This window comes from Nomascus leucogenys, chromosome 9 (genome assembly GCF_006542625.1).
Source record: "Nomascus leucogenys isolate Asia chromosome 9, Asia_NLE_v1, whole genome shotgun sequence".
Lineage (NCBI taxonomy): Eukaryota > Metazoa > Chordata > Mammalia > Primates > Hylobatidae > Nomascus > Nomascus leucogenys.
The window spans coordinates 27,562-43,011 of record NC_044389.1 but is presented as its reverse complement, the minus strand read 5'-3'; the positions used below and the strand labels follow the sequence as shown (position 1 = coordinate 43,011).

The window sequence follows — 15,450 nt, the reverse complement described above, 5'->3', positions numbered from 1 at the left end:
AGATATAAAATTACTGAGATATTCATTCATTCATCTATTCATCTAAAAATATTCATTGTGACAGCAGGGCTTGACCCTACTTCAGAAAATTCTTCAAAATCCTTTTCTTTCTGTTCCCACAGCTTCACTGAGATTCTCACCATCGCTGGCTGACATTGCTATAACAGGCCTGTAAACTGCCTTTCCTGCTTTTAGTGTTCCCCAAGCCAATCTCTGCTCCTCACTGCTACTAGACGATATAGTTCCTAAGTCAGCGGCACCCATAGCCACTCAAAAGCTTCAATTTAGTTAAGTACAGAATCCTCAACTTGGGGCCAGGCACGGTGGCTCATACCTGTAATCCTAGCACTTTGGGAGGCCGAGGTGAGTGGATCACCTGAGGTCAGGGGTTCAAGACCAGCTGGCCAGCATAGTGAAACCCTGTCTCTCCTAAAAATATAAAAATTAGCCAGGCGTGGCGGCAGGTGCCTGTAATCCCAGCTACTCAGGAGGCTGCGGCAGGAGAATTGCTTGAACCCAGGTGGCAGAGGTTGCAGTGAGCCAAGATTGCACCACCTCACTCCAGGCTAGGCAACAAGAGTGAAACTCCATCTCAAAAAAAAAAAAGAATCCTCAGTTTGGAACATAAATCGGGGCCTTCATAACCTGACTCCATCTGTCCTCTCCACGTTAGTCCCTATCACATCACTCTCACCTCATACCTTGTAGTAAACCCATTACCATTCCCTGAACTCCCATCAGATCTCTTTACAATTCCTTGGCTTTGAGGACTTGATGTTCCCCTGTTTGAAGGCTGAGGAGGCTGTCTGCTCACCAGACCCAGGTCAACTAGCACCTCTGCTATGACACCTTCCCAGACACAATGTCACTCCTGCCCTGCACACCTGCAGCATTTTATTCATACTCCATTGGGCCCTGGACATTCCTAGATTAAACATCTGTGATTTTGGTCTAGTCACCAAGAATCCTACAAGTTCATAGCAAGACACAATCCTCCATACTGCCTTGGCAGCAGTATGAATTTGAATTATGTATTGTGTTTCACCCAGGGTCCATCCAGGGAAGACAAAACCATCCTAGATATTTCAAACACAGAGAATTTTGTGCAAGAAATTGGTTCTACAGATGACGGAAAAGCTAAAAAGCCAAACAGGAGCTAAAGAGGCAACCCATAAAGTAGCATCAACAGAAAACTATTGCTGTCCAATAGGAGTGATATTGACAGAAGATGGCATTACTAGTGATGAGAGGACTGGGCTTCCTGACTAGGGTAGGATCGCGTTGTGATTTTCTGATGAGAGCTGGGACCATGAAGGGCAGGGCTTTCTAGGAGGAGAGAACCATGCCCACGAAACTGCACAAGGAAATGCAAGAGAAGGAGAAATACCCTGGATTCTCCCAGTCTCCTTCTGTCTTCCAAAAGTGCCTCCCACTGGCCGGATGTCTAGGTGCCAGATGCTCAGCCTTCCAGGAAACATAGTCCTTGTGATTTACAGCCAAGCAGGGAAAGGGCGGGATGGAAAATCAGTGGCACACAGTGTGTGAGGCTGCTGAGCCCCTCACGTGGCTGCTGAGTGAGCCTCACCAGCTGATCACCATCTGAGCAAAACACAGAAGTGTGTGTGTTACATATCATGAGTCCTTGGACTGTAATTATACCTTGCATGTTGGTTTCCTCTATAAGACCGTGAGCTCAGCAACAGCAGGAACCCAATTTTTATCCCAACACGTAGCACATTATTTGACATACAGTGGGCACTCGAAAAGTAAATGCCCTTAACCACCAGTCCCCTGGATCTACAACATACTTTAACTTGGTATTTCCCAAAGTTTGTTCTGTTGACCATTAATTCAAAGAGATGTTAATGCATATTACAAGTAAATAGGGCCCTGCCATTCCCAAATAAGTTTGTGAAACAAAGTGTTAAATAAACTTAAGCTGATTTGTTTATTGCAGAATGATTCAGAGCTGTTAAAATGTGCTTGAAGAGGGAACTGTAGTATGACACACCATCGTTTCAACATACATGACGACTAAATACTTTTTCCAAAGAACTAACATTATGCAGGAACCTCAGTTCTAAGGGGACATTGCTTAAACATCTTCACATTGGTAGCATTACTTCCTTTTATCTTTGAAATATTCCCATGAGGTACAGAAGAATAAGGTCACACCTTGTAGATACAAGTGTTGCTAATAAATAATTAAATCTAAAGAATACACCAAGTATTAATTGGATATATAAGGTGTCATTTACTATTCTAGTCACTGCAGCGCTAGAATAAAAATATAAGTCATAGTTCCTACCCTATTTGAAGAGATAAGAAAAACAGAGAACCATAAAATGAAACTTTCTTTTTTATCCAACAATATTTTTATACATGCTTTGTACATCAAGATACCTGGTGCTGTTCATTAAAAATCTGAGACCCATGGAGGGCAATTATTTACTGAAGTGATAAGCAGGTCAGCTCTGGAGCTTACAACTTCAATTTCATTAATTCTAAGAGCAAATCACTAACTGGAATGACATCTACCAGATAATTTTTTTTTTTTTTGAGATAGAGTCTTGCTCCGTTGCCCAGACTGGAGTGCAGTGGCACAATCTCGGCTCACTGCAAGCTCCGCCTCCCAGGTTCAAGTGATTCGCCTGCCTCAGCCTCCTGAGTAGCCGAGATTACAGGTGCGTGCCACCACACCCAGCTAATTTTTGTATTTTTAGTAAAGATGGGGTTTCACCACATTGGTCAGGCTGATCTTGAACTCCTGACCTCATGATCTGCCCACCTTGGCCTCCCAAAGTGCTGGGATTAATTACAGATGTGAGTCACCGCACTCGGCCCAGATAAAGAAAATTTTTTAAAAACTAGATCCCCAATAATAACTTAACAATATTAATGACCAGAAATGGGCAATGTTGTATCCAACCCCATGAGCCTCTAAAAATGACCATTTAAAAATCTCTGAGAAATTCCTGGACTTTTTTTTATTATGATATAGCTAAAACTTCCATTTGTTTCTACATTTTATTGATCCAGATTGATAAAGTAGGACATTATCCTTCATTTTTAAAGAAAGACACAAAGCCTTTCATTTTGTTATTTAAGAACTATGTCCTTTGGAATTAATATTATCATTAACCTTAATAAACGGTTATTACAAAGGCTTCCAACAGTGGGTGTCTACACTAGAAAATTTAGCCAGCACACGATCGTCTGTTAAATAATTTTTAAAAGACAGTATGCTTCCTTTGGTCAGATATTTTGGCATTCTCCCCAAATGGCCTCTCTATTACACATTACATTATTAATATTAACATGTAATATAATTTTTTGAATATTGGCAAAAAGTTGCTATATCATATTACAAGTATTTCTATCATACCAGAAGCATAAACTGAGGGCCAAAGAGACAATAAGAATATTCCCTGATGTTGAGACTTATTCATGGTGAACAAAAATTCTGATTTCTAAATGTAATATAAAGTAGAAGTTTAATCAACACTTTTAATATTATGGTGATAGTATTCATAGCCTAGGCAGTAACTAGGTATAATGGTATAACTTTGGTTTTCATGCTCTAAAATTCAGTGTTCTCATCTGTTAAAAAAAAAAATTAATCACCTGCTTCACTAAGGTGAAATGAAAACTGAATATGTTCTACAGATCAAGGGTCCCTTCAGGGTGCAGGACCCGAATAAATTAGGAAAATATTGAATCCTATATTCCTCCCCATTTTATCTAGGAGATTGGCAATATGCATCAACACACCAAAAGCTCTGTGAAGTTCTGCTGCAATGAATCTATTAACTTTCCAAAACCAAGTACTTCTCAAATATACTTGTCCCTAAAACTGTTTTTCTTTTTCCTGGTAGCACCTATTGGTACACCCAGGAATTAATGTTCCGCAGAACTCACTTGAGGCTGATGCTTCAAGGGAGCAACAAGATCAATTCTTGTGACATTCAAGAATAAATGTTTTGAGTTGCTGCTTTTATTCTTTCTGATTATAACCAACACCCACAATAAGACACCCCTGCCAACCTGGAGAGTTCAAATACAGAGTGTATAACAGTGATGACTTTGTGTGGAGTGCAAATTGTATGCATCTCATGATACTTACATAGAATGATGTAAGTATCATTGATATGTAAGTATGATATGATACACAGAATGATGTAAAGATCTCTTGAGTGTGGTTTTTGAGTTCTTTCTATAGAAATGTTTATGAATTTACATTCCTCAGTTGGTTTGCTTTGTGACTAACAATTTGTTTTCACAAGATGGGTCAACAATTTGCATTTCAGTCTGTTAGTGAGGCTAACTAATCCATACTGACGATGGCCTCAGAGGTATCTCGCTATGGCTGTGTTTGCTGGTGGAAACTAAGGGAAGTGAGTTAAAAATCAAACAACTCTCTTAGAAAGACGCTACTCTGCCTAAAGTAAATGGAGAACTGAACCATGTCAAAAATAAATAATTTTAGTGAAAAAGTGTTGCATAGCTGCTAATAAGTCCAAGTATAATGGAAAACTCTATATCTCACTATTTTAAGACTTACTATGATTATTATTTTTACTTCAAAAATACAAAGTTAAAAAGTAAAAAACAGTAACTCAAAACAGGGAAAAACTGATAAATTTGGCAAAAAAGAAACTAGATCTGAGCCCACTCTAACAGAACATGTAGCAGCAACATCACATTGTTGCAGGATGAAGGAGGAAAAACACAGCACTGGGAATGATGGTGGGGTTTGCAATTTGTAGCTGGAGTCATACATCAAAATACGGTCCTCATCTAAGTATAGGATGGAAAATATTTCATTCTTTTTTATGAGTGTATATACAAGGCTAACCATCACCTAAGGTCAGCAAGCAATATAAAAGCAAAACCAACAATAAACGCATCTGTTCCTACACCAGTTCTGATGTTCTGCAGCTCAAATCACATCACCCCCAAAATGACCACTACAGAGGTAACAATGATTCACTCTAAGCTTAACAGTGGTGTAAGTCTACATGCCAATACTAGTACAATATGAGGTTTTAGGCAAATAAAATTGGTTTGTATTTCTCCAAATATGGTCTGTGGACCATCTGTGTCTAGAACACGTGGGGAGTTTGTTCAAAGTGCTCCCTGGGCCCCACCCAGACCTTCCCAGCAGTCTCTCTGGGGCTAGGCCTTGGACTCTTTACATGGAATAAGCTCACTGGTGAGTTTTAAGCCTACTAGAAAGCTAAAAGAATATTGTATTGAGGTTGGGTGCAGTGGCTGATGCCTGTCATCCCAGCACTTTGGGAGACTGAGGCGAGTGGATTACCTAAAGTCAGGAGTTCAAGACCAGCCTGGCCAACAAGGAAATCGTCATTCTCAGTAAACTATCACAGGGACAAAAACCCAAACACCGCATGTTCTCACTCATAGGTGGGAACTGAGCAATGAGAACACATGGACACAGGAAGGGGAACATCACACTCCAGGGACTGTTGAGGAATTAGGAGATATACCTAATGCTAAATGATGAGTTAATGGGTGCAGCACACCAACATGGCACATGTATACATATGTAACAAACCTGCACATTGTGCACATGTACCCTAAAACTTAAAAAGTATAATAATAAAATTTTAAAAAAAACACTATCTCTACTAAAAATACAAAAATTAGCCAGGCATGGTGGCAGGCGACTGTAATCCCAGCTACTAGAGAGGCCGAGACAGGAGAATCGTTTGAACCCAGGAGGCAGAGGTTGCAGTGAGCTGAGATCACACCATTGCACTCCAGCCTGGACGACAAGAGTAAAACTCCATCTCAAAAAAAAAAAAGAATATTGCACTGAATCCTGATATGGAGAACTTAGAAACTTCATAGGAAAACATCAAAACAATAAAAATCTTTCTCATATTAAGGCTTAGAAAACAAGTTTTTTTAGAAAAAAAGTAGGTAAAAAACTAAACTGGTGACCATGACAATTTGGAAACATCATTTAAAAACACTCTTAGAATCAAACATATAAAATTTTGTGTTCTCTATATTATAAAAGATTTATTAATTTCTCAACATCCTTGCTTTTAACAAATCCTGAGCTTACAGTGCATGCTCTCGCTGGTGCTCACTGTCAGCTGCCTGCAGTGTATCTTCCTTTCGTTCCTTTTTTTTGAGACAGAGTCTTGCTCTGTCACCCAGGCTGCAGTGGCACAATCTCGGCTCACTGCAACCTTGGCCTCCTGGGTTCAAGCAATTCTCATGCCTCAGCCTCCAGATTAGCTGGAACTACAGGCACACACCACCACATCTGACTAATTTTCGTATTTTTAGTGGAGCCAGGGTTTCGTCATGTTGGGCAGGCTGGTCTCGAGCTCCTGGCCTCAGGTGATCGGCCTGCCTTGGCCTTCCAAAGTGCTGGGATTATAGGTGTGAGCCACCTCGCCTGGCATGCATCTCCTGTTCCCTCCTCCTGGCTGGCAAAGCCCCACTCCCACTGTTTCACCATGTAGGCCTCCATCTCAAGCTTGCTCCTTTATATTATCAGTGTTCGTGGTGGTGATGAAAGGCATGGTCTGTGGCCCTAGAAAGTATGACCACTGAGCAAGAGTTTATCATCTTCTTCCCCAAAGACGCTGAAGACCAGGCGATCTTTTCATTAGTTAAAGCTGATTCAAGTGCCATTCTGCCTTGCAGGAGAAATTCAGAAGGACTGGCTCCTAGGGTGCCCTTCTGGCCTAATCATTCTGTGTTTCCAAGATGCACATGACTGTACAGAGTTGGCCAAGGGATGTCCAGGACCATCCCTATGGTCTGTAGTACAGTCTCCATATCTTTCAATTAACAATTTCTTACTGAAAATCCACTGCATGCAAACTTCAGAAGTTGTATTAAGGTCTTATTTTGAATACTTCATACATAAAATCTTGTGTCTCGTATAAGAAAATGATAAATAAAAGGAAATGTTATATATAATGCATATATTATAACATATATATGTATGTATCTATATATATAATATGCATTGAGAGAGAATTCCAGACAATTTGTTGTGACAAGAACTAAGAGAAATGGAACAAGAATGTGCTAAATCAATACCAAACTACAGAGGTACACCCCTTTATAGTTCAGTTTTAGAGAGGTTTATAGCAGATTATGACACAACTACACTTTAACTCAGTTCTGAAAGTAAGCCATCTACCAGAAGTCTCATCTTCTTAAATAGGAAATGGTTAACTTAGAACATGGTTTTCAAGGTGTCGTCTCTGAACCAGCAGCAGCAGCATCACCTGAAAACGTGTCAGACATGCAAACTATCAGGTACTCCACCAAATCTACTGATAGAAATTCTGCAATCCGTGTTTTAAAAGGTCCCGCAGGTGATTCTGATGCATACTAGAGTTTAAAAACTGCTGGCTTAAAACTCAAGACAACTCACCTGGACCTTCTATCATAGGTTAGAGTGAGCCAAATAAAACAAGAGTAGTTATTATAGTAATCTATAAGGCATAATTTAAAAAAAAAAAAAGAGCCCTGCCTGCTTCCCCAAGTGGCCTAAGAAGAAGCCTCTACATTTCTTTAAATTAGAGCAACTGTTTTCAGTTAAGACACTGTCACAGAAAGCCACTATGCCCATTAATATGCCAACACTCATTATTTAGCTTATTACTCAGCTGTCACTTGGCAGAGAGCTTGGATATAAAGAAAAGCATAACGTGGCATATCATATGACAGGTCAGGTTTACAGCAAAGCAAGGGAAGGAGAGTCCTAAGCAGTCTCCCTCAAGGCATGAAAGACAGGCCCAGGTGGAACTCTACAGTAAGGAGACTGAAAAGGCAATGATGCTTTCATAACATAGAGAAAGGGATGCTCAAAGAAACATTCTGACATCATTACTGTCTTCAGCAGCACTTAACTATCAATTAGCTGAGATAATCTCTGGCTTCTTAGAACAGTGTCTAAACAGGAAAGGTAATGGTTTACTGCTGATTAGCATTCCACACGCATTTCATATGTATATATGACTAACGATCAAACTAAACGTGGAATAATATAAATCTGGGACTCTCTTTGGTACTTCCTCATTACTGCACCAGCAGTTTCTTAAGATGAAATGTACACATTCAGATTCTGACATTTGCAAGCACCACCTGACAGAACTTGCAAATACACTTAATATGTCTTTACAACATTCTTACGTGTATCATTTGCAAGGCATGTAAATCTTACTAATACGTGCATCAAAAAGTTTGATATTAATTTTTTAAATTCTATTAAAGTCCTTAATGACTAAAACGGTACTTGAAAGCACAAAATTTTATACTCACCAATCAAAAACATTAAAGCCTCTATTTTCTCCCAGCATCCTTACCATACTACATACATGTTAACATTTTTATTTTACATTGTATTTCCCGCAGGCTTTCTACACGTCTTTTAAAAACTCAGTTGAGGGTGACTCAACTCACACTGGTTCTTTAAAGTTAGGACATAAACATACCTTATAACATGAAATGGAGATGGTGGCAATTACAGTTTCTGTACAGATTACCATAAGAAAAGTGATAGTCATTGCCTCCTCGAGGTATTCCTACTATAGGTAGAAAATATCCATGTATGGCAGCCCCATTTTACATTGCTCTATCAGTTGACAGCTGACATTTTAACCTCTAACCAACCATAGCAAGAAGATTCAGAATTAAGTTTGACATTTTGTCCTTTAACTTGTTCCAAAGTACTGCAGGGGTTTTACTGCCTGATGTTATACCATATGTGCAAACGCTGGACACAGCAGGCAGGGTTAAGCAGGATGCCTCTGTATTTTGCCATTCTCCTGCTTCCTGTTGTTTTTGGAGCAGCCTAACTTTAGCTAAACATAACCCTCCTGGGCATATCATTTTTAGCAGGAGAATCTGCCTCATAGCAAAGTTCCCTGCATGTTGATTACATTTCTGAAGCATGGCAGTCTATGAGATTGATAGAACTCACTGGTTTGGCATTCTGCCAAGTCTTTATGAAACCCAACTCATCATAGGAAAAATTTATTAAAATAAAATTACTTACTGCATAAGTTTTTGTGAATAAAAACCCAAACAATTATGAAATGAACAAGCTACCTAGGGAATTCTTTTCGAAGCTTTTTTTTTTTTTTTTTTTGTCATCTGGTCTCCATTAAGTAACAGTGATAAACAGCAGATTCTTGAAAACCTTTTCCATATTTCGAGTTATTTTTTAATTCTAAATTTACTGTTATCTTCAGTAGTGGGTATGTTTACTTGTGCCCTCGAGAGTTGAGATTCTGTAAAACCCTCTTAGATTTTACGTCCAGAATTATTTTTGCCAGTATAAGAAATATTTTTGAGAAATGAGAGAGTATCAGCTGCTACTAACAAATTTTATTTATCTTTTTTATTTTATTTATTTATTTATTTATTTATTTTGAGAAGGAGTCTCGCTCTGTCACCCAGGTTGGAGTGCAGTGGTGCGATCTCAGCTCACTGCAAGCTCCCGGGTTCACGCCATTCTCCTGCCTCAGCCTCCGAAGTAGTGGGGACTACTGGCGCCCGCCTCCATGCCCGGCTAATATTTTTGTATTTTTTAGTGGAGACCGGGTTTCACCGTGTTAGCCAGGATGGTCTCGATCTCCTGACCTCGTGATCCGCCCGCCTCGGCCTCCCAAAGTTCTGGACTACAGGCGTGAGCCACCGCGCCCGGCCAGCTGCTACTAACAAATTATACTCTTAGTTTAATGTCAGTAACTCTTACCAAGCCAGAGTTCACGAAAAGTACACACAAAGAAAAAAACATGGCTCTTTAAAAATATATATAATTTCCCCAATTGTCTGTCCCCTTGGGTATTCTGTAAAGTAGAACATTTAGCTCTATATAATTCAAAAAAAATCTATACACAGCTTAGAGAAGGAACCATAAATCTCATGGGTCTCAGATTCACTTCCTGTTGCCTTCCTTCATTACACGTTTAAAGATAATCAATAAAAACTGATTTCTCTTTGTAAGCATTTTCCTGTTCTGCCAGAAATAATAGCAGGCCCTGCCCTAAGATGAAGGAAAAATGGAAAGTAATATTTACCATAAGAGGAGAAAATGAAACTGCCTAAGCATTTTTCCTGAGCCAAGTGAAACACAAACAGCAGACCAAGTTTATTCTTACAGAAAAAAATTTTAAATACTCTTGGCATTAATTCTATTCTTAATAGAATTAAATTTGAAATACTTAATTTTAAATACTCTTGGCATTAATTCTATTCTTAAAATCTATTCTTAAAATTTGTAAGTTTTCAAACTCTGAATTTACATTTCCACTTTCAACGACAACTTCTTTAGGTTTCCTAATAGTTTTAACTACATACCTGTGTAAATAAACATCTCACATGCAAGACTTTTGTCAGTGTTAAACACTGAAGCTGTAAAGAGATGACAGGTAGGTCCCCCACACTGCCTCCCAGGAGGGACTAACGTGCAAGACCAATGGGAAAAAAACCAAATGAGAACAAAGTTACATCAGTAAGGAAAGAATGGACAATTCTATCTCACTTCAAAACAAAACTTTCTATCACATTTCAAAACACAAAACTTTGCCACTTGCATTTTCAGCACAAGAATTAAATATTACTTAAAATGTTACTTGAAAGTTTTATATTAAATACTCTGAAATAATCCACTGGGATTCTCTAATATGGGAAGACCACCTCACAACTACTCATTTTTAATTTGTTTTTCTTCTGGATTCTTCACAAAAGACTGTAAGAAAACACCAAACGAGGGAGTAACAGACCTTTACTTTGTAATGAAGTTCCAAATACATTGTATAAGTTTTCCAGGCTTCCTATTTCCCTTCACTCTGCACTATCTATGGAGGTTGTCATATTTCACCAGAGTGGACTGTAAATCAGACAAGTTCAGCCAGTCAGGTTGAAGAATGGAGGTGAAAAGCACAGTGGAAAATACATAAAGTACAATTAAAACCATATGACCAAAGATATTGAAGCAATACTTGCTGGAGGAAATCCAAGTAAAAATCAAACCTTTTCTGGCGTTAGTGAAACTATCCAGTCCATCTGGGACAAGCACACATCATTTGCTAAATATCCCTTTTCTTTTTTTTCCACAGCAAGAGCACCCAGGAAGGTTAAGATCTAACAAGGTAATTAAGTGGATAGCTATCTCTGTAGAATAATTAAGTTCATAGTTGTTATATAAAACTGATCTCTCATTTAAAATAGTTAACATTTATTTAGAAATAGAGTTTAAGATTGGGCAAGAGTAAATTTTGCATCCACCAAAGTGTATTAGAGGTTCATGATAACAATGTTGAATCAAAAACCTTTTCCACGTTTCTGTGAAATCTTTACCTTTAAAGACCCGAGGATTCCATGAAGACAAAGATAATCGAATTGTCTATTGTTTAACACAAAGAACAAGAAGCTATAAAATCCCAACTGTCACCCCTACTACACCTCAAACAACCTAGATGTTACTGTTTCACATAGGTGGCACTCAGCAGGCCAGTGATGTATACGTACAGAAATCAAGAACTCTTGAAGTTGTAAAGCAATTCTGACAATAATCTTGACTTTGGCAACCTATCATCAAAGCCATTCCAAATCTACTTCTCTTATGCATTCCAGGTGTCATTTATAATAATCTCAGTAGACAACTGAAACATAACTTTTAATACTGCTTTGGGATTCCAGTAAACAACTCAAGCTCAGCAAGTCACTTACCCCCAAGAAACTGAATTCCTCCAGCCACTCTTCCCACTGTCCTGGAGATGAGGTCGGAAACACAGCAACCCATGAGGGCAGTGAGCGCCACCAGGAGAAGGAGGCCACAACCCAGGCCGGTCACTATGGTGCAGATCCTCCATTCTGCGCTGGGAATGCCCTGGAAGGAGGCATAGCGCCCACATTCCTCCACCATCACCATCATCTGCCGACTCTCATCATGCACAGGATATGAGCACCTCCGGAAGGTACCGAAGGACACAGGCTTGCCCAGCTGTGATCCCCAGAGCCAGTACGGCATAAAGAACCCCACGCAGGAGGTGGCAGCACAAAGAAAAGACAGCAAAGCCCAGATTACTCCAGTACAAGTCAGGCTGGATGCCATCTTTCACCAGATAGGGCAATGAGGACCCCAAGTAAGTGTTCAGGGACTGCAGGAGTGAATGAAGGTGTGAAATCACCAGGGACCCACAGATAATCCACAGTTCCGTAATGCAGAATGGATCTTCAGTCTTACCGGGCATCAACTTTCCATCCTCTGTACTAAAGATGATGGTCCCTGGTAAAACAACAGGAAACATTAAAAATTAAAGGCATTAAAAGAAGTGATAACACTGTTTCAGCTAGTCTACAATTTTCAATTAATGAACATTGAGACTTGCCTCAATACTTTAAAAGTGGGAAGAACTAATTCTCTCTATGAGCTTCTCCATAACTCGATTTTTGTCAAACCAGCTCAAAGCTTTTTCATGTCTTTATCTTCTATAAATGTTTCCAAATTAACTCTGACAGCTATTTACTTAAAGAAACGCCTGATTTTTATTTGACAGGCCAATGAATTCATTCTATATATTATATACTCACATTAAAAGTAATGTAGCATTTTCACTGGCAATAAACAATTAAAATAAAATGAACCGTGCCATGATTTCCTTTTTTTGGCTTGCAAGTTCATGCTCATAGTTTGTTGCAACTTTTCTGTGTCCCTTTGAGGGTGCATTAAGTCTCTGCACGAGCCAAACAAACTAATTAGGATAATTTTTCACAATTGCAGAGTCTCATAAATGTAACAAGCGTTGTGGGCTGCGGAAGCACACACAGTACAGAACTATTACCAGACACTCTTTGTACTCATTGAGCAGCATTTCAGAATTTCTTTAGTCTTAACATCTTCTAGTGTAAAAGAATGCCTGTGTATGACTTATTTTGGGTCTGCAGTTTTGATTCATTGATTCCAACAGTTTTATTGCAATCATTTCTCACGCTGAATGACTGTCTAATCTGAACAGCAATCCATACTTCCCAGTATTCTACATCAAACCCCAGTCATCCAAATGATTCCAGGGGCATTTACTTCCACCCCAGCCTTTCAAAAAGAGTTCCTTAACCATTTCTCACACTTTCTATAAAGAAATGAATACAGAAGCACAGAGCCCATCCACCCTAGAGTTCCACCCCAGGACCCCTAACTCTAGCTTTCAGGGTCCATAGCAAATTTCCCCCTTTCTTCACCTCGCCCCTACCCGTTTTTTCCCTAACCACCGCCCATTTTCAGTTCTGGATGTCACTCAAAAGGGAGGTCCGGCTACTACTTTTTTCTCTAATTTTGTCAACTGCAGTCAGCGGCTGAAGTTGATCTATCTGGGCCATGAGGCTGGGGAAGACCAGCGGGGGGTGGCCTGGGGGCAGGGGGCCCCCATCTCCAACTGCGGTGAGGCGCCCTCGCCAAGACAAGCCCATATTTAGCCCCCTGCCATTGCCTCACCGAGCCACTGCACCCATGGAGACACACAACGATCCCTCCATTCTCAAAAGGGGCAAGAGGCATTTTCCAGGGGGTTCTGGACGAAGGGAGGGGATAAGGATGGGAAGGCAGCACCCCCCGGAGGCAGACGCCAAGAGCGGACGCGGCTGGCAGGGAGAGCCGATGGATCCGCCGAGCTCAGGAAGTCCGGAGCCCGGGAGCAGCCCAACTCTGGCTCCGGGGCAGAGAGGGAGCCCGGGAGAAAGCAGCGGAGCCCACGCCCACGGGGCAGCCGAGTGCTTTACTTACATGGCCGGCGGGCGGCTGCCTGCTTCCCTCCCGCGTCCCGGGCGCACACACAACTTGCTGTCTTTCTCGGGCGGGAACATCCACGGGAAACCAGGTCCGTCCTGCCCTTCTTTGCCTCTGCCCCTAACAGCCGCAGAGCCCCGGGGCCCGACTTGGAAGAGCAGGGCTTGGCAGGAGGCGGAGGGTCTCCAGAAGCGGGCTGGCACCAGCGGAGACCCTCGCTCCCGGCGAGTCCGCGGCGGCGGCTGTGGCGGAGCGCTGTACGCAGAGGAGCGGGTCTCCCCGTGGCAGGCGAGGCACGCACCGCCTCCTCCCCTCCGCTGCCCGGCCCTCCTCTTTCTCCAGTCCCCTCCCCTCGCGCCCCGGGGAACTCCGCGCAGACCCGGGACGCACCGAGGACGTTCCTGGAGCGCCGGGAAGGGAGTGGGGGGCGCCCTGCGGCGCGCGGGTCCAGGCCCACCCCCGGGGGCAGCTTTCGCGGCTCCTCCCCCGGCCCCGAGCCCCCTCGCGCCCCCTCGCGCCCCCTCGCGCCCGCTCTCCCGGCGTCTCATTCAAAGCTGAGAGTGGGGAAGGCAGACGGACCGAGAAGTACGGGAGAAAGTTGCTTGTCTTCCTGGGTGACCCCGAGGGGCCGCGGAAGATGACACACCTGGGCTGTTAGGGTTTTTCTGGGTTTTCTGTTCCGGTTTATGCTCCAGTTTTCCTGCCGCCGTTAAAAGAAGCCGTAGACGGGAAGGAGGGCCTTAAAGAGTGGGTAAAGTGGCCCCTTTGAGATTTGAGGAGGCTTTTGAGAAGTGGTCACTCTGGAAGGCGGTGAATGAGGCGGTTGTGGACGTGGGAATTAAGGCACAGCAGAGAGCCCAAGGCTCCTGTATGGCATGGGGGCAGCTGCCTCTCCAGAGGGGCCAGGGAGAAGGCAGGGGCGGACGTCCAGCGAGCCTCTCCCGAGAGATACACTCTTTCAAAGGTCTCTCTCTCTCTCTGTCTCTCTCTCGCTGTTTCTGTCTCTCCCTCCCTCCCTTTCCCTTCACTTCCTCCCTCCCTTTCCCTTCACTTCCTCCCTCCCTTTCCCTTCACTTCCTCCCTCCCTTCTGCTCCATCCTGCCTCCTGATCACTTTTGCAATTTATTCCATCATTTGATTTCTTTTCTGAGAAACAACTGATTTTTAATTCCCCTCTGGACTCGAGGACTTTTTCCACTTGTCAGTAGCACTAACCCCTTTAGAAGTTTAGAGCTAGATTCAGTAGATGACTGTGGGAGTCTCTGCTGAAGACAGTATTTTAAGAAGTATGCCATCTGGGAACAGCAAGTAGACAATTTCCCAGATATAGTTTTTGTGAGGTGTCTTTTTACAGGAGTTGAAAGTAATAAATTGGTAGGTATATATTTCATAGCAGATTTTCAGACTGCACCATTTTAATTAGCCATGATGGTGTACATTTTTCCCACAACGACAGCTGGAGATATGTGTTCTTTTATTATTATTTTGAAAGACCTTAAGTGATTGGTTCCAAGCCTTTTAAGGTCACAAGTTTTTTAAAAAATATGATGAAACTGATAAGCCTTCCAGAAAAAAAAAATGCACAGACATATAAAGTTTTACCACAGCAATTCTGAAGAAGGAAAGGGATATTTGGCAAGGTCTGCAGATAATTTTGATTATCA

At 41.7% G+C, this 15,450-nt stretch overlaps 1 protein-coding gene across 2 annotated transcripts in view; it reads right to left on the bottom strand.

Moving 5' to 3' along the window:
• The window catches only part of LHFPL6 (LHFPL tetraspan subfamily member 6), a 257,973-nt gene extending 243,928 nt beyond the window's left edge, over positions 1–14,045 (bottom strand). The window contains exons 1-2 of one of the 2 annotated variants that reach the window (XM_030818495.1): positions 13,784–14,045; positions 11,731–12,289 (exon numbers count right to left, since the gene is read on the bottom strand). In XM_030818495.1, the coding sequence (XP_030674355.1) occupies positions 11,731–12,115 (385 nt within the window). In that variant the 5' untranslated portion in view covers positions 12,116–12,289; positions 13,784–14,045. Of the gene's footprint in view, positions 1–11,730; positions 12,290–13,495; positions 13,650–13,783 lie in introns of those variants that run through there. The other variant, XM_030818496.1, reaches the window with a different exon arrangement.
• Between the last annotated feature and the right edge of the window lie 1,405 nt (positions 14,046–15,450).